The sequence below is a fragment of the Pagrus major genome, chromosome 22 (assembly GCF_040436345.1).
Source record: "Pagrus major chromosome 22, Pma_NU_1.0".
Lineage (NCBI taxonomy): Eukaryota > Metazoa > Chordata > Actinopteri > Spariformes > Sparidae > Pagrus > Pagrus major.
This window is the reverse complement of record NC_133236.1, coordinates 30,145,980-30,168,511: the sequence shown is the minus strand read 5'-3', so window position 1 is coordinate 30,168,511 and position 22,532 is coordinate 30,145,980. Positions and strand designations below refer to the sequence as shown.

Below are 22,532 nucleotides of genomic sequence, written 5' to 3'. Positions count from 1 at the left end.
TCCACAAACTTTTGGTACGTATGAATCATTTACCAACACGTAAATAAAAGGATTAAAAATACTGGAATTGCCCTTTAATGACAAAAGACACAATGTGGATTCCCAGATTTTCAAACATCAACGTGAAGGTAAAGAGACACTTTTTGAGCCAAACATGCTGCTTCATTGACGAGAAATGATTTATTTGTTTTTATTTTGTAACTTTGTCAGAAGGAAATAACCTCACATGATGTTCAGATGGAGAGGAAAGAAATCAAGATCAGAAACGTGAAAGACAAAATGCAAATGAAAGCTGTTGACATGTAGAAGGACATTCGAGTGGCTTTGGGTTCAGAAAATGTTTGTAAGCATCAAAATTGTCCAAAAACTTCAGTTGTTCATCCTAAAAGCAGCAAAAAGCAGCAACACAGGATACATGAATCGTTCTGTTGGCGTCTTGTGTTTGTGTCGTGCCTTTTTTAAAAAACACAAAACTATTTTTTTCTAGCTGCTGAAGTTTTCTGGTTTCTTGTGTCTGAATGCTTCGTGTCTGTTCTGAATGCATCACACCGTCCTGCAGCTGCAGCGCTGATGAGTCGACTCTTATTTTCTCACCTAAATGTGTTTTTCTGCAGGTTTTCCTGAGAGGCGGTGTGGGTGGTGTGGGCGGTGTGGGTGGTGTGGGCGTTCAGCTCAGCAGTTTCTTTCTGATTCAATTCAGAGGAGCTTTGGCAGGTTTGACTGACAGCTCACCTCAGGTTAGAGGACAACCGCCCACAGTACACAACACTACAGACTGCTCCGTCTCCATCAGGCTGTAAGTTACATCCTGCAGATGACTGGATGTCCTTCTCGTGCAGCTGAAGGAGGGTGGAGGAGGTGGAGGGTGTGTGCAGTGTGCATCCAGCCGTGGTGAGAGGATAATGGGAAAGCAAAGAGCATCATTACCTCTCTCCACGCTGCGCTGCACCTCTCGCCTCCCTCTGGACCGCTGCGAAAAGATGGAGTGGACGCCGTCGTTCTGACACTTTGGATCCGGACTCGTTTTGAATTTTATAAAAAATCAGCCATGTTTTTATTGCTTCAGGCGCAGGCTCTCTACGACGGACTAAAGTCAAGCTGGAAGCAGCATCTAAAGCACAGACAGCATGCAGCCGGAGGTCGGCCTGCAGTTCAGCTCAGAGCCGACGTGACGAGGAGACGTTCACCAGCCGGGTTACGTGTCTGTACCAGCTGAACGTTTGTTGGTTTCTCTATCAATCATTTCTTATAATAATCATAAGTTAAGATACACTCCATGTTTTGTAGTCTAACTAATAATTTTTATTCCAACGCTCCTACACACAAAATGCATCGTTTATTTTCCTTTATTTGATCTTTTATCTTTATTTTCATATTTTACTTTTAAAAATGTAGAAATGTTTGGTTTGCAACAAGTTTTGAGTTTGAAGAGAGCAAAAAGAAAAAACATGTTTTCTTCAGTATTTTATGTTTGGTATTTATTTTTTTGTACTTTATTTGTCTGCGTTCCATGAAAGAGATCCGTAAAGATCCATTTATAAAGGTTTCTGTTCTGATCTAATGAACGAAACGTGTCTGCAGACGAAAGAAACAGAAAATTAGTTCACTAACTGTTGTTTGGTTTCTCTGCTTGTTCTTCAGCACAGTCTAAGCTACGCTACATGATTAGCATTAGTGCACAAATAGTAGAGCAGATTTTTAAATGTACTTCTGTCATATATCTTCTGATTTGATATACTCCAGGACATGTAAATATTCCTAAAGGAAAAGTTAAATTCAGGACGAGCTGCTTGGAGACATCTGATGTTTCTTTGTTGTTTCTTCGTCCTTGTGTTTTTACTTAAAATATAAAACTTAACTCATAAAACTTAAAACTTAATCTAATTTAAAGTTAAAGTCAGTAAGTTAGTTTCAAACGAGTGATTTACTGAATCTGGGTCGGATATGTCTAATTATGCTAAGCTAACATGTTATACAGCCATTATTTTGACATTTTGAGCATCATATCAGATGTGTCGACTTTATTATCCGTCACATGTTTTACGCTTCAGTTTAATCAGGTCAATTATTTTGCAAGTGAACGTAAATTAGTGGCAACCGGCTCCAAATGTTTTCAGGACTTTTGGACTCTTCAGTCATGGGCTAATATCTAGAGCTGTGTTTCTAAACATTTTACAGTATGTACCATCTTAGAAAATAACGGACGTTGCACGTAGCACCATTCTGACTGACGTCGAATCAGTCGCCGTTTGCTAACGTTAGCAGCCGTCCTGAACAAAACACCTGCTTTGACGCAACAGAAACAGCCTCACATGTAAACTTTGGACGCATCTGTGGTTTGCAGAGACGTTAACATTAATTCAGTCGTTAACTCCAGATGTTCTGTATAAAGTCCTGTTTGTCATCTTTATTTTATAAAATTTCATTTTAAATTACATTTCATTTGAACTATTTTAATTCTGCTGTATTTTGACAGTATTAGCTTGTTTTCAAATTAACTTACTTCATTTTCATTTCTAGGATTCGTCCGCTGTGCGAACAGAATAATTTGAACCTCGATGCTCAAAACGATTTTTTAATTTTTGGAGCTGTAACTAAAACATAAAGTGTATCTTAACGTTACAACATATCCTCTGTTTTTTATGCTTTGTAATTATTTTAAAATAAATCTTCATCACTTTTTTTAAATTTGACCATTTTTCTTCTGCAGTTTGTTGGTTGAATCCTCAGACAGTTCTGGTCCGGCCCGGCCTGAACACCAGTTAATCTCAGTCACGTCTACAGCTGGATGATGATGGCTTTCAGTCCCAGGCAGAGCTCAGATTATTTTTAATTGTTATCAGCAGGTTCAGCTCTTTGTATGTTTTCTTCAGCTCTTTGGTTCAGAGAAGCTGCAGCAGTCTTTAAAGGATTTACAGCGTTTGTCGTCTGTGGTTTCTCGTCCTCCGCAGAGCTCCGTTCCTCTGCTTTTCGTCTCATGCGGCTGAATCCACAATCTGTTTTTTTCTGACATTTGGTAATTATTCCCCCTCAGCCCACCTCCCCCTGTCAGAGAGCCAGAAAGCCTCAGCTGAAAACTCCACATATCACCTCTCAGCGGTGAGGGTTAAACATACTCCTGGAGGCTGTAGCTGTCCTTGATGTCTTTAGGAGGGAGTTTGGAGGGAGACAAGTAGACTTTCTGCTCCTGGTCCTGTCCAGGTTTCTCCTGAGGAGGTTTCTCCTGCTTCACTCCGTCCATCTGCAGATGAACCTTCTTGTTCTGCCTGTTTTTTGGCTGCATGCTCTCCGTCTGCAGCACCCGCCTCCGCTGCTCGCATCGGTGCATCAGAAGTCTGTCGGGGTCCGCGGGGGAATCGTAGTCCGGTCGTCCTGTCCTCTTTCCGGGACACGACAAACAAAAAATGACCCCTCCAGCCAGGAGGAAGCCAGCGGAGATAAACGTCACGCACAGAGCTCCTCCAGGCTGATATTTACTGCTGTCCGGCAGGTCGGTGGTCAGGAAGGCGGTGATGACTTCGTTGGTGAACCAGGACGCGGGGACCAGGCACAGGAAGCTGGCCAGGACGAAGCAGCCCCCTGCAGCGATGGCCGTGTGCCCCTTCGCTCGGTGGCTGCCCCCCCAGCGGGTACATTTGAGCCCCAGGGAGGCGAGGCAGAGACCGAACGCCGCCACCAGGCAGGACAGAACCATGGCGGCCCGTGTGGTCTGCAGATACGCCGGCAGCGACAGCATTGAGTTCTTCATGGTGCAGCTGAAGACGCCGGAGCTGTACCAGACGCAGTCCATCCACAGACCCTGCATCTGAGAAATGGGGGTCATGACGCTGGACCAGGCGTTGATGCTCACCTTCCAGTTGGGCAGCAGAGTGGCCACGGTGGTGCCGAGGACGCCCAGGAGCGCCAAGGCGAACGCCAGGATCTGAATGGCGGCGGACAGCATGGCTCAGCCCCCCCGTCCAGCTCCGGTCCCTGTTGGCGCGGCGGCGGCGGCGTCCCGGGCAGGTCCTGACAGCAGATAATTCCTCAGCGCTGCTCCAGCGAGCTGCAACCAGAGGAGAAATGAGAAGTGAAGTGAGCGTGACGGACGCACAGCTGAGGCTGCTGATGGTGATCCTCTCTTTCTGATGTGTGTTTGTGTGAGTGCTGATTGCCTGCATTAGTTTCTCTGCAGCTGATGATCATTGACACTCAATTATGTCCATTTAAAGCTGCAGCGTCTCCGGGGATTACTGCAGGAGACATCACCACAGAGGGAGAACTACAGCTCTGTTGGAGGGAACTTACTTCTCCTCATCTAATCATCCTTTAATCTCACCTCAGCACCTGCAGCCGGAGCAGAGCGAGTCGTCTGTTCAGGTGGAGTTGTGTGAACGCCGGCGTCCTACCTGTGTTGAGTCTCTGGCAGCGTCTCCTCAAGTGATTCCTGAGGACGGAGCGGAGAGGAGCCGTGTGAATGAAAACACAGGGTGTGGGTTAACAGCCTCTAACTACCTCTCTGACTGCCGTCTCCTTGGCAACTGTACATACAGTTTCATCCCATTCTGGAAAACATGCAGCGGGAGTCCTTTTCTTTATTTCTCTGTGAGCTCGAAACCTTCCTACGAACACAACTGACCGTTCAGGAACCAGGTTTTTGTTTCCAACCTGAAGGTCACCGCCGGCTCTGCTGAAGGAGCCGCAGAGCAGCGTTCTTATCTGATGAGTTGATGGCGAGTACGAGTGAGCGGCGCCGAGACGATTCTCTGACCGCACCGAAGCAGCCGTTTACCTGAAAATGACTGTTTTTGATTGTTTTCTTTGGACGATTGTGTTTTTCGTCTCGTCGCTTTGTGAGAGAACAGTCGGGAAGAGTTTTACGAGCAGTTTGAAAAATGCGGCGCCGTCTCTCAAAACTGATCCTGAACCTCATTACTGATTATTACTGATCATATCTGTGGTCAGAGACCTTCGCTGCTCTGCGACGGGATCGTTCGTGCTTTTAAAACACTCGTGCACCCCCGCTCTGTCATTTTCGTCGTGTTTGGTGATAAAACCGCTGAGCTGTTCTTTGTCCAGCTGCAGTGTGAATCAAGGTGTCGCCCGTCATGTGACTGTGTGAAGAATCGCCCGCTGCAACACGGTGATAAGCGCCCGCAGCCCGCCCACCCATTCGGCTGTGATGGGACCCAGCAGTCAGCCGGTGGCAGCCTGTTATTACCATAATCCTCCAGTCTGAGTCTTATCAGCCTCAGACCTGCACAGACACGAGCAGCTTCACCAAACTGCAAACAATAAACACACATTTTCTCCCCATTCCAGCCTCCCTGTGGGAAAACACCACTTTAAAGTCCCCGTGAGCTTCACGTGAGCCTCAGCGCAGCTTAATGAATGTTGTCGCGTCGATGGAGGAACTCACAACAAACACAAACTCAACAGAGACGACGTTTCCCACCAGAGATGCAGAGGTGAGGTCATCCTGTACCAGGAGCCACTGGAGCTTCAATGCAGCAGAATTCTGACGGAGGTTCTGAACTGTGGTCGGATCAAACAGAACATTTCAGCCTTAAGAACCTTTATATACGACACACGGACGGTCCTGGCGTCAGTTTGGACACGTGAGACACAAGCAGCTAAGTTATTTTACATGATGTCATGTTGGACGTTTTAAGGCCTGAAGAGGTGAAAATGTGAAGTTTACAAGAAAAACTGCACAATTTATTTAAAAGTAAGACAAATTAAATCACTTGTGACTTCTTCGAATGAACTCTCTGATATTCAGATAAATACAAAATGTTCTCAGATATAAAAACAAGCCTCTGTCACAGAGTCACACTGTTTGATTGTAATCAGATAATTTATTACATTTGTATTTAACAAAGACGCTTTTATCCAAACCAGCAGGAATGAATGGGAAATGTTATCGTTCATTAAATGAAATGAAAATAAATTAAATGCTTTATTAAACATTATTTATTGTAAAGTTGCTCCTGATGGTTATAAACTTTTACGATGACTCATATTAATAAATAACTGAAGTTTGAATTGACAGTTTATTAATGATGGTTATTATAAAGTTTCACCAACGAGCTGATTGTTTTAAATCCTCCATCAGTTTTACATGAAACAGATCATCAGTAATCTATTAATGTGTTCGTAGCGACAGCTTCTTCACTCCGAACTCTGAGTCGCCTTCATGTGTCGACTGAAGCGAGCTGAGACTCACATTAATCTGACATCAATTCAGAGTCAAAGGAAAATGATTCATTTACAATCAGCAGTCACGCTGCAGCGGAGAGAGCAAGGGCTGCTGGGAAAACCCTCTGCTGGTGCGTTCAAGGACGCTCTGACATCTGAGATAGAGTTTTAATATGTTTGATTGTTGTTACTGACGAGAGTCCGTTAAACCTTTAAACCAGAGTTAATTTAAAATAGCAGACCTGATGAAAATGTTTCCAGGCGTTTATATAAAGAATAACTGGTGTTTTATTTGTTATGTTAATGTGTCTGTTGTTCAGAGTGACGGTCGGCCTCGATGGACAAAGAGCTCGATTTAAAAAAGACAGAAGCAGATTAACTTTTATAAAAAACTGACTGTAGATGATGTTTCCATCATTTACTGTCCTGCAGCCGAACATCAGCACAGAACTACGTGTTTTTACAACATGAAATAAATAAATACATTTTGTTTTGTACATATTTTTATATTTTGGTTTTAGTTTAGTTCATCAGAAGATTTCCAGCAGCTCCCGAGTCTGAAGGCTGACACGTGAATAATAACGTTTAATTATGAGCAGGTCATAAAATGATACAGTTAAAAAACAATTACGTGTCGTTTTGCTTTTAAATTGTGTATTATGATTTTATTATGACACATTTCAGTGTCCAAAAGGACAAAAAGGTTTGCAGAGTCCAGGCGGGCCTGGACTCTGCAAACCTTTTTGTCCTTTTGGACACTGAAATGTTTGAAGTGTCCAAACAAAATCCTGAAATTGATTTAAAAGAAGAATCGGTTATTAAATCAGCTGATTGATTCAGAGATGAATCAGATCCAACCTGCTGGTGTGACGTGTTGGACATACAAACAGCGGTCTGTTCCTTTAAGTCGTGTGTGTAATAACTCATGTTGAGGTGCTGCAGTGTGTCCGAACACACACACACACACACACACACAGTGCGCAGTGTGTGTGAACATGCAGCTGCTGGTGTGTTTGACTCGTCGCCTGCAGGCGTCCGTACGTTTGAACCAGACGAAGGACAAACTGAACGTTTGTCTTTGTGTCGACTCCGACGTGTTTTTATTAATTCTGTTTAATTTCAACGTTCTGTTTTTAATTTTGTGACGTTTGATCAGAATGTTTTGTTTCATATTTTAATTTAAATATTTTTTTTTGTATTTTTCTGATTTTTCTTTTTAATATTTTCTTTTTTCTTTTAGTTTTTTGTTATTATGATTTGAAAATGTTGTTTGTTGTGGTTTATTAATTTTGATTCATGATTTAGATTTCTGTTGGTTTATTGTTTGTTTGTTTGTTTAATTTATATTTTTTTTGTTGGGATTGTTTTAATAATTCATGTTTTGTCTGTTTAATGTTTAAATATTTAGTTTGTTGTGTTTTTTGTTGGGAGTGTTGTTTAAGTTTCTATTGAGTTTTTTGTTTAATCTTTTATTTTGTTAATTGTTTTTGTTTGTTACGTTTTTTTTCATCTGATTGTTTTAATAATATTTTGTTATTTGATTGTTAATTTGTTTTTTTTTTCATTTAATTTCTCAGTTTTTGTTTTTTGTCATTTTTTGTTGTGGTTGTTACATTTTGAGTGTTTACATTTTTTTAATCTTTAATCTTATTTTTATGTTTTGATTGTTGTGTTTGTGTCATTCTCATGTTTTGTTGGGACTCTTTGTTTTAGTTTATTTTTAGTTTAATGTTAATTGTTTTTTTACATTTATCTTTCATCTGATTGTTGTTTTAATTTTTTAGTTTAATCTTAAATGTTTTGTTCATTTGATTGTTAATTTGTTTTTGTGTTTTCATTTATTAGTTGTTCGTTTATTCTTTCAGTTTTGTTTTTAGTATTTTGTTGTGGTTGTTACATTTTGAGTGTTTACATTTTTTTTGTTTAATCTTTAATCTTATTTTCATGTTTTGATTGTTGTGTTTGTGTAATTTTCATGTTTTGTTGGGACTCTTTGTTTTATTTTATTACTGTAATGTGTGTTGGTTCTGTGTTAATGATGAAGCTGCTTTGTTAATAAAAGTCATCAATCAGCTGATTTTACTTCATATTTGTATTAATTTGTTCTGTAGATGAGAAGTGTTTTAATTTGAAAGGATTTCAAGACGTATTAGATTAAATTAACTACAGAAGAAGAAGAGGAGGACGAGGACGCTGCAGATGAACTCATGAAGAAGTCGTTCCTCCACATCGACGCTGAGACTCCGGCTTTCATCCAACACGACTGAAATTAGCTTCACATTAAAGCAAACAGTTTGACCTTCGACCCCAAACAGTCACAGTGATAATAGTCTGGAGCCGAGTCAAACCATCTGGCACGCACACACACACGCACACACGCACACACACACACACACACACACACACATCCAACCCCCTGAGGCTCCATCAGCCATCAATCAGCAACAGACAGGAATATAAATGAACTGTTTTATCTCAGCTGAACACACTCACCCACACACACACACACACACGCACACACACACGCGCACACACGCACACACACACACGCACACACACACGCGCACACACGCACACACACACGCGCACACACACACACACACACTCACACACACACACACACACACTCACACACACACACACACACACACACACACAGAGCTCTGTTGTGATTTCCATCTTGTTTCGTTGGTTTTATTCTGAGTCTCTGATGTTTCAGTGTTCATGTTCGGATCAGACGTGTTCAGAGAAAATAATAAAGACAGAATTTTTCTGTTCGTGTTGATTTAAAGTAGAAAAATAAATTCTTCGTTGAGACTTTTTTTTTCATAATTATCTTTTTTTGTCTTCTGAAACAAACATTTACATCATCTGTTGAGAAGTTAAATTGTTGGGCAGAGCTGAAGCTCCTCGTCCGGTCGACCTCACGGGACCTTGTTTTAGAAAACATGTACAACGTCAGCCAACGCTAGCTAACGTTAATGTTGCTATCACTAGCTTACATTAACGATGCTATCGATGATGCTAATGTTCTTGACAGCTAATGCTAGCTATCACGAACATTGCTAACACTAGCTTGCTTACATTAGGGCAAACAGCTGCTGGGCGCATTATGGCGGCTGCAAACACTGCTGATGATGACACACTCAGACCACATGACACCAACGGAGTGATTCTATTGGCTGACTGTCAGAATTACAATTGAATTATAATTGTCAGATACAAAACAATTATTTTGGACCCGACAAACATTTTTAAATTATTAATTTACAACCAGAATAATGATCCTGCACCTTCACACAAGATCTACAGATTTGTTATTATTAAAAATGATTTGTCTTCATTAAAACTTCAATATGACCTTTAACTAAGTAAATCAGAGGATAAATGATTTAATTTGACGGCACAAAGTGTTTTATTTTTACAAATGTCCCCTCCTGGACTCCGTAGAAGAGGTGACTTTATAGATAAAATCGATCATGTAGGATAAAATGTAATTAAAGATAAACATGTTTTTATTTCACTCAAAGTCCATTTAATCAACAGCTAATCACAAAACTGCCTGTCAGATTTTTTTCACAATTACATGTTTAATCTTGTTAATTAGGCTTCACACACACACACACACACACGTTACTACCTTTAAAAACATGAATCAGCCCTTTAAATTTAAAATACATCATTTTTAAAAAAAGTAAAAACTCACCAGCTGACGGAGACGTGACATGTTCGTCATCCTACAGTCACTGTGAGGACACACACACACACACACACACACACACACACACACACACACACACAGGTTGACAGCTGGTTGGTGTGTCCCTGTCAGGTGTGTGTGTGAGTGTGTGTGTGTGTGTTCAGCACATTCCTGCTGTTCAACACAACACGCTGGCTGAATGGGGCAGCGGGGGGCAAACAGAGGCCCGTGGGCTCAAACCGGGTCCTCCAACAACAACACGTGGCCTCCTGCTGGGAGCTGAAGTGTTTCTGCTCGTCATCACATCCAAACGTTTATATTCATGAATCTGCTGCAGACGACAACGGAAACACAACATTTCCAGGAATAAGAACCGGTTATTGATCCCCGACATGATCGTTACTTCTTTGGCGGAGATGAAATGAAACAAGTCTTAAAGAACTGAGTTAATAAACAGACGTCATGATGCCAAAACTGTGTTGCAAAGACGTTAGCATTCTAACCAGCTAGCCCTGGCCCGTCCCAGTCTAAAGCTCCTCTAAAACACCAACACACATCTTGTCCCTGATCTCCCAGTCCGGACCACTAGCTGCATGGCTAACTGTGCTAACCAGCTAATGGCAGCGTCAGTTGGAGGTAGTTAGCGGTCACTGTGGTGAGATGCTGCTCCGACAGGAGACATCATGAAGAACGAGCTGATCATCCAGCTGTTAAATGTGCTCCTCCATACTGCAGTTACTGTGGCAACAAGAGCTGAAGTGACTCACCATCACACACACACACGCACACACACACACACACACACACACACACACACACACACCTTCACTCCTTTTTAATATTTCATTTCTTTGCTGAAAACAGAAGATCTGGAGCGTCCTGACACACTGAAGAGAAAACAATAAGATCAACACACACACACACACACACACACACACACACACACACACACACACACAATAGATCTGTGGACACACACACAAACACAGCTGTACTTAAAAAAAAATCTTACATTTAAAATATAATTCATGCAAAATTCCTGAAATAATGATAAGAAAAATCAAACACGAGCTTCTAAAACATCATTTTCAGTATTTCTACCCAGCAAACGTGACTTCAGGGTGACGTTCAGGTCAGATCAGGTCTTTTTAACATCCGGACCCACGTTTGTACGTCTGGCGGACCCTCAGAACAGGTTTAACACCTGAACGTCTGACTGGACCCTTTCTTGAACATCTTGGACGTTAAAAAGACGTTCAATGTTTGACAAATACGTTTAATTGACGTCTTTTGTTCGTGTCTCAGTGCAACTGTCACCTGCTGTAAAATCTCAGAGAAGAAGAAGGAAACATGTTTTAAAGGGGCAATATGTAAGAATTTAGTTAAAAACATTTAAAAAATTATTAAAAATCATCAACAGACTGAAGAAATAACAGTTCTGACGTTATGACGTCTATTTATCATGTTGCAAAGAAGTTAGCATGCTAACCAGCTAGCCTCAGCCTGTCCGGGTGTAAAGCTGCTGTGCTGCACAGAAACCAACACACATCTTCATTTGTGTTAAATGTGTTTGTTTGTATCCAAAACTCTGTGATGGTGGTTTAAATGGGGGTGATAGCACCCCTAGTGGTACTTTGGAGTACTGCAGTCTGTACTTGAGATTAAAAAAAAAAAAAAAAAATATCAGTAATGCAAAAATCCTAAAATAATGATAATATAATGAGTACAATAAAAAAATCTAATCGTAGCTTGAAGAAGCACATTTTGTATTCAGTGTTTCAGTTCTCAGCCATCAGCTGCTGTAAAAGATCGCAGAAGAAGAAAACAACAAGCGGCGTCACGTTCGAGGTCACGACTGTGAGCGACGACAGAAGAAAACCAGGAAGTGAAAGTGAAAGTTAAAAACAATTAAATACTTTGTCTTTTTATTGGACCGTCGTTAAAAAGATGTACACAAATATTTAAGAAAATAAATTACCAAATACTTTAACAGTAAAAATAAGTTGAGAGGTTCATTTCAAATGAGACGCTGCCGCCGTGACAAAATATATAAATACAGTTATTCATCGCGGCAGTTACACGAAGGCTTCGATCCGATCCAGCAGCTTCACTCCAAACTGCTTTTGTCAAGAACACATCTGTTACACAGAAACTACACAACACACACAAACTGTACAAGTCAAATGTGTACAACAGCGACAGGTGAACAGGTGAACAGGTGAGTCCAACAGATCAGCGAGCGCTCATCAGACAGAAACTAAATGAAAATGTAAAACGTTTTCAGAGATTCAGCTGCGTGAACTCAAGAACTGAGTTTCAGATGTTTGTGAGGTCACTCTTAGTGTTTCAGTCTCACAGACTTCAGTCCTCGTGAAAAATGTTTGAATCAACTGTGATTTAAAAAACACGAAGAGAAAAACAACATTTTAACCAGATGAAAAAGTTAAAAAACGATCCTGTTGTTCCTGAAAGAGTTTCGGAGGTTTGTGGTTTGTTTCTGAGAGCTGATGAGACAGAAACAGGAAGAATCTGGAGTTCAGAGTCAAAGTGAGGAAACAAAACTAGTCTGACGTTTTACAGAAAAGAAGAATAAAGTCATGAGTTTTAGGAGAGTTGTCATATTTTTACAAAAGGGACCAGTTGGGAATAAAGTCCAAACCCGAACTCTCACTTAAAGGTGCCATTTTAAGAATGAAGTCATAATTTTGTGAGAAAAAGTAAAAAGATTTTACAAAAACAGCTTCAAGTCAGAAAAACTTTCAAGTTTCAAGTCAAAATCTTTGAGTCAAGTGTGAAAGAGAAAGTCATTTTTTGATAAAAACTCCAGATTTTCTGGGTATAAAAGTCATTTAAGATTAAACTGTGGACGACTCATTTTATTTCCTCACAGCGGCTCTGAAACTCTGAACTTGTACGTGAACATTGACTCCACGTCTCCACGGTCATGACGTCGTTTGATCGATCAGCTGACTGGTCGTGAACTCTCAGCCAATCAGACGGCTGCCTGAGGTCGTCCTGCTGTAGAGACACAGTTTGTCCTTCAGTGTGTCTGAGAAGTGAGACCTTCCCTCTAATCGAGGACATGAGTTCAGTTTCCGTCTCTGTGGTCCAGCTTCTCCTGCCGCCTGCAGTCTTCTCCCTGTTAGCATGTTAGCCTGTTAGCATCAGCTGTGCAGCTCGGAGACAGCAGCCGGCTGAATGCCCAGCATGGAGTCGTAGAAACAGTCCTCGTTGATCATGGAGGTCATGCTCTGAACGCTGAAGTCTCTCTCCAGCAGCTCCAGCGCCTCTCCTGCGGGACTTCGTCTCAGACTGGAGCTCCGTCTCTTCTCCTCGCTCGGCGCCGCTCCTCGCTCGGCCTCGTCCTCGGTGAAGTTCAGTCTCTGCAGCTGAGCCTCCAGCTCGCTGGTGAGGGAGCACAGTCTGCTCCGTTTCCCCGCAGAGTCGTTGGCGGCGTGGCTCGGCAGCAGAGGCTCCGAGCAGGTGTCTCCCAGGACGGAGCCGCCGGCGGGTCTGCGGCCGTCCTCCGGCTGACGGTGAGTCGTCCTCTGGGCGTCGGAGCGACATCGCTGCTGCCTCCTCCTCCAGGAGCTGCTCCTGTCCGCCGTCGACAGCCTCGTCCTCCTCAGGGAGCCGCCGGGCGCTCGCTCTCTGAGGAGGGAGCGCAGAGCTCGCAGGACGCTGGCTTTCGTCTCCAAACCACTGAAACACAAACGGGTCAGAGGTGAACGGCTGCCAGTGATACCGTCACTACTGATGAACCTGGTGGTTAGAAAGCATCAGAGGAACGTCGGTCACAGCGTCTGAAGAGACGTCAAATGACTTGATTTGCCCCAAACGTTTAAAATAAAATACAAATCTGAGAAGAAGCAAACTCAGAAGTTGAAGCTGTAACTTAAAAAACAGACTCAAAACAATAAACTGATTATCAAACAGCTGCTGATTCATTTTCTGTCTTGTGAATAATCTGAGTCGACTTATTGAACCTGAAACCGAGTCTGAAGATCTAAAACTGATAAAAGGAACAATAAACAAATGAATGAAGTCATAATTCTGTGTTTTCTGATCGTGAACACGTTGAACTGATCGACAGCAGCAGTGAAACACGAGGTGAAGCTGTGACGAGCGCTCTGACGTCTTCAGCTCGTCGATGTTTTTACCTGCTGCACAGCTGGAACACCGTCTCCGGTCGTCCCTCGACCTCCGACCGGCTGTGGACCAGCTCCCACACACACGGGTTCTCTGAGCCTGAACACAAACACTCACATCGTTTACTCGAGTACATCAGCGAGTACAAATACTCTGTTACCAGTAGAAAAGTGTTTACATCAAAATACAGTCAGAGTCCTCGTGATGTTTATGATTTTATAATGTTGATTTCTTCATGTGTTCAGCTGTGAAGGTGTAAAGTTCATCTTCACCTCTAAACATGATAATGTGCTCGTCATTGATCATTAATCTGATCTGTAGATCGGTCAGGTCACAGCGCCCCCTGCTGGACAGCTTCCGGTCGGTCACTCACCTGTGATTTTGGCCGGTCGGACCTGAACTGCTGAAACTGGGATTAACCAGCGGAACCTGAAGGGGTCCAGATCAGCCGAGCGGGAGCCGGTCTGTGGGACAGAGATCACAGATTACAGATTATTAATCTGACTCAGGTTTCATGTTTCACAGTCTGACGTGGGTCCAGGAGCTCGATGTGGTCTCACCATCCTCTTCTTCAGCTTGATGCTCTCGCGATAAACCAGGATGACGGCTCGTTTGAACACTGGCGGAAGAAACACAACGTTACTCACAACGTTCACACGCTGCTGCTGCTGCCAGCTGTGACCACCAGAGTCTGAACCCACCGAACAGAGTGAGCTCCGGTTCTTTCCTCAGTCGGCCCAGAGAGGGCAGCGGGTTCAACCACACCACCGACGAGTGGACCAGAAACTCCCCCATCGAGATCTCCGTCACCTGGAGAGGCGAGGGGGAGAGTGACTTCAATAAACCAATCAGCTGACACGTCTGAGTCACTGAGCTGATACGAGACGTTCAGTCCGTCAGTGAGTCTCAGGTGTTCCTACCTGTTTGTGGGGTCCACTCTGCTCTGCAGCCAGCTGGTCGAACACCGAGCCGTAGTCCTCGTAGATCTTCTGCATCTCATTGATGTGACTCGCCACCTTCTCCATCGCTCTCAACGCCTCTGTGTGGACCACAGGTGAGTTACAGGTAAGTTACAGGTGAGTTTCAGGTGTGTCTGTGTTGTACCTGTCAGGTGTGTGTGTGTACCTGTCAGGTGTGTGTGTGTGTACCTGTCAGGTGTGTGTGTGTACCTGTGAGGTGTGTGTGTGTGTACCTGTCAGGTGTGTGTGTGTGTACCTGTCAGGTGTGTGTGTGTACCTGTGAGGTGTGTGTGTGTGTACCTGTGAGGTGTGTGTGTGTGTGTGTACCTGTGAGGTGTGTGTGTACCTGTGAGGTGTGTGTGTGTACCTGTGAGGTGTGTGTGTGTGTGTACCTGTCAGGTGTGTGTGTGTGTACCTGTCAGGTGTGTGTGTGTACCTGTCAGGTGTGTGTGTGTGTACCTGTCAGGTGTGTGTGTGTGTGTACCTGTCAGGTGTGTGTGTGTACCTGTCAGGTGTGTGTGTTCGGGGCTCTCGGGGTCGGTCAGAGACACCAGCTCTCGGAGCAGCAGTGGATACTTCAGGACTCTCTGAACAGGTTTAATCAGGTACGACTCCAGAGAGGACGAGTGCTGATTGGTCGGATTCCTCGCTTCCAGGAAGTGTTTGAAGGCTGCGTCTGTCTTGGCTGTAAGAATGACATCATCATTTAATTATTAGACTTGAACAGATAGAGAATTGAACTGGATGTTCTGGTCCGGTGCAGACGGGTCGGTCGTCACCTCTCTCCAGGACTTTCTGGACTTTGATGTGGTTGGCACAGAAGCCGCTGTAGTGCTTGAAGTGGTCGGCGTAGTAGAGAAAAGATCCTCCCAGAGAGAAGAGGAGCGTCTTGGACAAAGACAGAGAACATCTGTAAATAATCTGAAGTGGAACCAGATCGGTTCTGTGAAACGGATCGGATGATGAATCTACCTTGAACTGTCCAGGTGTCTCCAGGCTGCTGAAGTTGGGACAGGAAGTGATTCTCTCCTCCAGCGTCTGAAGAAAAACTCTCTGGAAGTCCAACATCTCAGGCAGACTGCCGAACAGCGCCTCCATCTGAGGGAGAGACGCCGCGGTCAGAGACAGCGACAACAAGCCGACGACTCAGCGGGTTAAACGTGTTCTCACCTCGTCTTTACTGAGGAAGGTCTCCTTCTGCAGGGGAGTCAGGTAGACGTCAAACAGACACACCAGGTCCTGCCGGACAGAACAGAGACGCTTCGTTAACACGCTGACGACTAAAGAGTGTTTGGACCAGCCGGTCTTTATCAGGGCTTCAAACTAAAAGAACATTATGTTTTTAAAAGAGTTCACATGAGACAGTTTGTTTCATGCGTAAAATGTTCAGCTCACATGTTATTAACGTGTGTGTAAAGGCAGCAGTGACAATAACAAGTAGTTTTATTAGAGGCAGCATCAGCAGTACTGTGAAGATGCAGTATTATTACTGCAGCAGTAGTAGTACTGCAGTAGTAGTAGTACTGCAGCAGTAGTAGTACTGCAGTAGTCTGACAGCAGTACTGACCTTGACGTAGGACTTCTCCGTGTCCACCAGCTCCTCGATGACTCTTCTCAGGCGCTGACACACACTCAGGTGGGCCGGGCTCGCGGGCTGCTCTCTGCTGTACGGGTTCCTGGGGACATCAGCCTCCGCCGCTCCGCCTTCTGGGAAGGTCTGGTACAGAGAGTAGACCCTGTCCACGTTCTGAAGGGGGACAGAGGAAAACCACAGATGATTTTGTTCTTCCTGGAACGATGAGCCTGAAGCCGACACGCTCTCAGTCCGACCCTGAAGGAGGACGAGCTTCAGACCCTCGTTCATCTTCATGATCTGTGCTGCCAGACGCTACAGGACGCTGCACAGTCACAGCAGTCCACCGTCCACGACCCACAGAGAGTCTCGTCTCTGAGGACAGTTGTGAGGACACAACTGTTGTCTCAAAGCAACAAGGACACGTACAAATTAAACACAGCAGCTCAGCCCTCCAGAGACACAAGAGTCTGTCCATCCTCCCCTCAGTGAGGAGGACGAGGACACACAGCACAGCAGACAGTAGCTGCACAGCCAGAATCAGGTCATCAGGACAAAAAGGGGACAAAGGTGTGAGGAGGACACCGGGAGAGGACGACGAACAATGGAAGTCTTGGTACATCAGGGGGGACGGATGTGGGACAGACGAGTCAAACCTGAACATGGGAACATGATCCAGCTGAAACTAAATGATCAGGTGACACAGAACAGACGACCTGCAGCTGTTTACCAGCAGGACGTCGGGCCGCCGGCAGCTCAGGCAGCAGGTCGCCTCGTCCAGCAGCCGCTCCACCAGGCCGGCAAACACCTCCTCGTCCTCCTCGTCCTCCTCCCCCTCCTCCTCCAGCATCTCCTCGTCCTCCTCCAGCGGCAGCACCCAGCACAGAGCGCCCATGTTCAGAGAGCGGGATGTGGAAGAAGCCTTGGCCGGGGTCAGAGGTCGCCGCCGGGAACCCTTACTCCTGCCGCCACCACCACCGGAGGAGGAGCTGGTCAGGAACAACATCTACGAGCTCTCTCCGGTTCGACTGGACGCCGTTAATCCTCCTCAGGTCAGACAAACACTCCTGAGGCTGTAAGCTGGATTAACAGTCTGAGCAGAGGTCATGTGACACTGAAGGTGTCGGAGGAGCTCCAGGAAGCACAAGAGGATTGTGGGAAAAGGATTCAGGCCAACATGCAGAGACACAGACGGAAACCAGCGGAGCACATCAGGACACGTTCACGTCCTTCTGCTCATCGACTGAACGACTCGACGACTTTAAAGACACGACAGAAGAGCTTTAACTCTCGACTCTCTGATCTCCTCCTCGTCCTCCTCAGCGCCTGAGTGACATCATCAACGTTTAAAATGAGTCACGGAGCAGACAGGAAGTTGACGTCAGAGAGGTTTTAGATTTTAAGAGAGGCAGACGTGTGACGTCTGGACTGAGGACTGAAACTGGAGAGAAGATGTTTGTACAGACACAACAAACCCTTCAAAATAAAGCTCCAGGTGTGTCGTGTCCAGATGAAATCCAGATTCATTTACGTATCCTGTCAATGACGTGCACGTTGTGTCTCTCACGTCACTTCACTGAGGCAAAATCACAAAATACATCGTTTCTCTCCACCTGCAGGAAAAACTGATCTGATCAATAAATCAATAAGTTCTGAACTCTGAACCACAGACGGACTCTCACCTGGTTCTGCAGCTCCACGTCCTCATGAGCTTTCAATGAAACGTCGTCAGAAACAGGAAGCAGGACGCCGTCTGGAGGTGAAGATAAAATCCAGATCAGGTTCTGAAAAAGTTCTGTTTGATACTTTTCATCCCAAAGACCTCTGACCTCTGACCTCTGACCTCTCAGTACACTGAACTAAATGCTCAGTGAACCCTGAGAGCAAACCTCCTCTATATTTACCGTTCTGCAGGCAGTTTTCCCAGAATCCCCTGGGGCGAAGCCTCTGTACTGCTGCTCTAACTGTATCTGACAGAGCATCGACCGGCCTTCAGAATAAAAGCCTTTAATTTAAAAGTTAAAGCTCCTCTGGGAGCTGCTGCAGGTGAAGCTGAAGCTCCTGGATTAAAGATGATATTAAACTCTGGTCTCTTGAGGAGTATCGTTGACATCTAACATCCCGGGTCGGGTCAGCACCAGGTGAGGATCTTTGTTGATCATCATAAAGCTCTGGCTGAGAATGACCTTAAAAATGTGACTGTGCACAGTAGAGAAGAGGATTGGAGCCTCTGGAGAAACATGTTGGGGTTCTGACTTTTTCTCTGAGTTTAAATCTGAATTTTGAGGAAAAAGTCAGAACTTAATTTATTATTTTTTTTACAGTGGCCCTCCTTTTGTTCTGGAGCGCAGGACAAGAACTGGACACATCCAATAATCCTCCAAAACACAATTTATATCATAACAATCGACAGCTTCAGTGAATCTGATCAAACATTTTTATCAAAAGCTCTGAAAACATGAATTAAACACTCGTGTTCTTGTGTTTATGAACCTGAATTCGTGCTCGTGGTTCTGCTGGTCCAGGCCTGGAGGTCTGGAGGGGCCGGGGGCTGACAGAGGTCACCCGGGTCAGGGCCCTCGGGGGCGGGCCCCTCTGGGTCGGGGGACTGGTCTCTCCTGAGCAGCAGCTGGAGCTGCCTGTGGCTGAAGACGCTCTGCATCAGGTCCAGGTCCAGACCGGCCACGGAGGCCCCGTTCACGGCCAGAACCTCGTCTCCTGCCCTGAGGCCTGATGGGAAACAGGAAGAAGATGTAAATCTTCACTAAAGGCGACTTTATTCTCCAGTCTTGTCATTTAAATGAATAAATCAAACAGGAAGTATCGACTTGCTCCTTCACATTAAAGCGTCACATGTTTCAAATCAAAACAAAAACAGGTTTGATTCTTGATCAGCAGGTTTAGATCAGAACCAGACTCATGAGCGCCCTCTGCTGTTCGACCAAGGAACAGAAATGATTGGGACATAAAAAAATCTCTCATTCTGTCGTCTATAATCGTGTTTTAACTGTTAAAGGAACAGTTCACCCAAAAATGTAAATCCAGTCATCGTCTCCTCAGATCAGGTTGATCTCTGTGATCACAGCAGACGAGCTGCGTGGAGACACCTGATGTTTAAATCATCTCCAGCTGCTGCAACTCTGTTTTACTGTGAAGCTCCAGAAATGTTTTGAAATCTGACTTTCATCATCATCATGGAGGAGATGATGACTGAGTGTGAACTGTTCCTTCAAACAGAAACATGAACAGGACTCAGAAGCAGAACCTTCTCTGGCCGACAGTCCCATCGGGTCGACCTCGCTGACGTAGACGTGACTTCTTCCCGCTCCGTCCACGTGACCCGTCACCGCAAAACCTGCAGCGTCACCAGAAAAAGGTTTAATAAACATCAATCCAACAAACTGTTTCATGTTTCATCAGTTTGAATCCAGCAGCTTCACTCCTGCAGGTGGGTTTTATTAAACACATCTGAGAACTTGTTCACACGTCTTCATCCTGCAGCTGCTCCGAAAACAGTAGACTTTGCTCTGTAATCTGTGCTGTGAGGCGACCCGAGGGATTATTGTCTCACCAAAGTCTCTCGCAGCGTCGAGTCGACAGATGTTGAGAGTGAACAGGTCGAGGACCGACGGCTCGTCGCTCGCCTGAACAACAGAGACAACGACAGAGGAAACATCTCAGTCAGATTCAAAGCTGCAGCAACAACTCTTCTTATTGAGTAATCTGCAGATTATTTATTCTTTTAATAGGTTTTTTTTTGTCAGCAGTCCAAAATATTTATTTTATGATCGTGTTGGACAAAAAAGCAGCAAATCCTTATTTTTAAGAGGCTGGAACCAGAAGATTTTTGGCATTTTTGCTTGAAAAAACTCCTGAAACAATTAATTGATTATTAAAATAGTTGCAGATTTAATCAGATTAAATCCTGACGTAGAATTTACTGTTACATGTTAAAATAAGTGAAAATAAACACTGATGATTGCTGTTCATTAATTAATCTGTCATCATTAATGTCACTGATGCAGACGAGCGTCACAGGAACAGTCACAGTGAAGGTCAGTGAACGCACCTGTAGAGCTGCAGGACGTCCTGCAGGGGGCGCCGCCTCTCTAAGATGGGACACACACTCAAGTTTCTGCAGGAAACACACACACACACACACACACACACACACACACACACACACACACACACACACACACACACACATTACAGTTAAATTCAAGAGGAAACTCAAATGAAAACAAAACCAAAAATAATTTGAAAAGTATTTATCTGAACAAACATCACATGAAGGGGAGGAGGAGGAGGAGGAGGAGGAGGAAGAGGAGGAGGAGGAGGAGGAGGAGGAGGAGGAGGAGCACAGAGAGATGTTAATGGAACCAATTACAGATGAATGAGCAGCAGGACACTGAGAAGATGAACGAGGAAGGAGGCGTCATGTTGAGAGGAAGAAGAGGGAGGAAGGAAGGGAGGAGGTTAAAAGAGGAGAAGGGGAGGTGGAGGTCCTGTGGAGGAGGAGGAGGAGGAGGAGGAGGAGGAGACTTTCTGCCTCTACTGAAGGATTAAAACTGAGGGACAAAGGAATTCTGGGAGAATAAAAGGCTCTCAGATCTTTTAATCCTCCTCCTCTTCCTCCTCCTCCTCCTCCTCTTCCTCCTCATCCTCTTCCTTCTCCTCCTCTTCTTCTTCCTCTTCCTCCTCTTCCTCCTTCTCCTCTTCCTCCTACTCCTCTTCCTCCTTCTCCTCTTCTTCCTCCTCCTCCTCCTCCTCCTCCTCCTCCTCCTCCTCAGATCAGCAGGTTGCTGTGCAGCAGCTGTCTGAATAAAGCGCCTCCTCTCTTTGTTCTCCTCCTCGGGAGGTTAAAGGTCGACAGGTGGCAGCAGCGACGATAAATGGCCAAAAATATGTGGACACCACATCCACAGACATGTTGGTTTGTGTTTGTTTCAACATGACGATGACAAAAAGAGTCGAACTGCACAAGAATGAACTTTCACTTACAACAACAATATTATTATTGTTTTGTTTTAAAGGCCACGAGGAGGCGATGCCAATAGTTACAATATTTGTCATGAAAATTGTGTTTTTTGAGAATCATTTCACAACATTTTGATGTTGAAATATATCAATATTTTCCTCATTACACTATGACGTTATGCTTATATCATCTTTATATCATCGTGACCGAATTCTTGAAATAAATAACAGTTTGTGTCCCGAACACAAAGCAACAACTTTATACAAGATTATGATTTAAAACTGTGTCGTTTTTCAACATTTCTGGGATATTTTGAAACATTACGAGTAAAAATCATAATTACATTTAAAGCTGGAAGTCGATCTGTGAAATCGTTTGTCATTTTTTAACACAAAAATACTAAAAATTTGATGTCAAGTGAAATGATTTGATCTTCACTTTGATTTATATGAAAGTAAACTGAATGTCACTTACACACACACACACACAGTGACACACACACACAGTGACACACACACACACACACACAGTGACACACACACAGTGACACACACACACACACACACACAGTGACACACACACAGTGACACACACACACACACACACAGTGACACACACACAGTGACACAAACACACACACACAGTGACACACACACAGTGACACACACACACACACACACAGTGACACACACACAGTGACACAAACACACACACACAGTGACACACACACACACAGTGACACACACACAGTGACACACACACACAGTGACACACACACAGTGACACACACACACACATGACTCAGGACAGAACTAAAAATACTCGTTCAGTTTATATTTAAACTTAATTAAAAACGATCTGTCGAGGAAAGAAAAAAAAGACTTTGAGTTTAATTTCTCTTCCGGATCGAAAACCAAAATGAGCCCCAGAGAATCATGGGAAAAAATGTGGGGTTGAGCCGCGCTGAAATTACAGGTTTGTGCAGTGGGAGCA

At 44.3% G+C, this 22,532-nt stretch overlaps 2 protein-coding genes across 3 annotated transcripts in view; both read right to left on the bottom strand.

Annotated features, from left to right (window-relative positions):
- Positions 1-3,106: 3,106 nt before the first annotated feature.
- LOC141018514 (claudin-20-like) lies at positions 3,107-3,943 on the bottom strand. Of its 2 annotated transcripts, XM_073493518.1 has the most exons (2): positions 3,237-3,943; positions 3,107-3,155 (listed from the first exon to the last, which is right to left on the bottom strand). In XM_073493518.1, exons 1-2 carry the CDS (start codon positions 3,941-3,943, stop codon positions 3,107-3,109), a joined length of 756 nt encoding a protein of 251 aa, XP_073349619.1. The 2 variants fall into 2 exon arrangements, with proteins under 2 accessions (XP_073349619.1, XP_073349618.1); XM_073493517.1 differs by having other exon boundaries at positions 3,107-3,943.
- A 7,837-nt stretch (positions 3,944-11,780) lies between these two features.
- The window catches only part of LOC141018306 (rho guanine nucleotide exchange factor TIAM2-like), a 42,589-nt gene continuing 31,837 nt past the window's right edge, over positions 11,781-22,532 (bottom strand). The window contains exons 9-24 of the mRNA XM_073493241.1: positions 20,628-20,693; positions 20,130-20,202; positions 19,824-19,913; positions 19,052-19,288; positions 18,241-18,311; positions 16,553-16,732; positions 16,156-16,224; positions 15,958-16,083; positions 15,765-15,873; positions 15,491-15,670; positions 14,947-15,065; positions 14,728-14,836; positions 14,587-14,645; positions 14,400-14,490; positions 14,038-14,125; positions 11,781-13,579 (exon numbers count right to left, since the gene is read on the bottom strand). Coding sequence (XP_073349342.1) covers positions 13,042-13,579; positions 14,038-14,125; positions 14,400-14,490; positions 14,587-14,645; positions 14,728-14,836; positions 14,947-15,065; positions 15,491-15,670; positions 15,765-15,873; positions 15,958-16,083; positions 16,156-16,224; positions 16,553-16,732; positions 18,241-18,311; positions 19,052-19,288; positions 19,824-19,913; positions 20,130-20,202; positions 20,628-20,693 — 2,205 coding nt within the window. The 3' untranslated portion in view covers positions 11,781-13,041. The remainder of the gene's footprint in view (positions 13,580-14,037; positions 14,126-14,399; positions 14,491-14,586; positions 14,646-14,727; positions 14,837-14,946; positions 15,066-15,490; positions 15,671-15,764; positions 15,874-15,957; positions 16,084-16,155; positions 16,225-16,552; positions 16,733-18,240; positions 18,312-19,051; positions 19,289-19,823; positions 19,914-20,129; positions 20,203-20,627; positions 20,694-22,532) is intronic.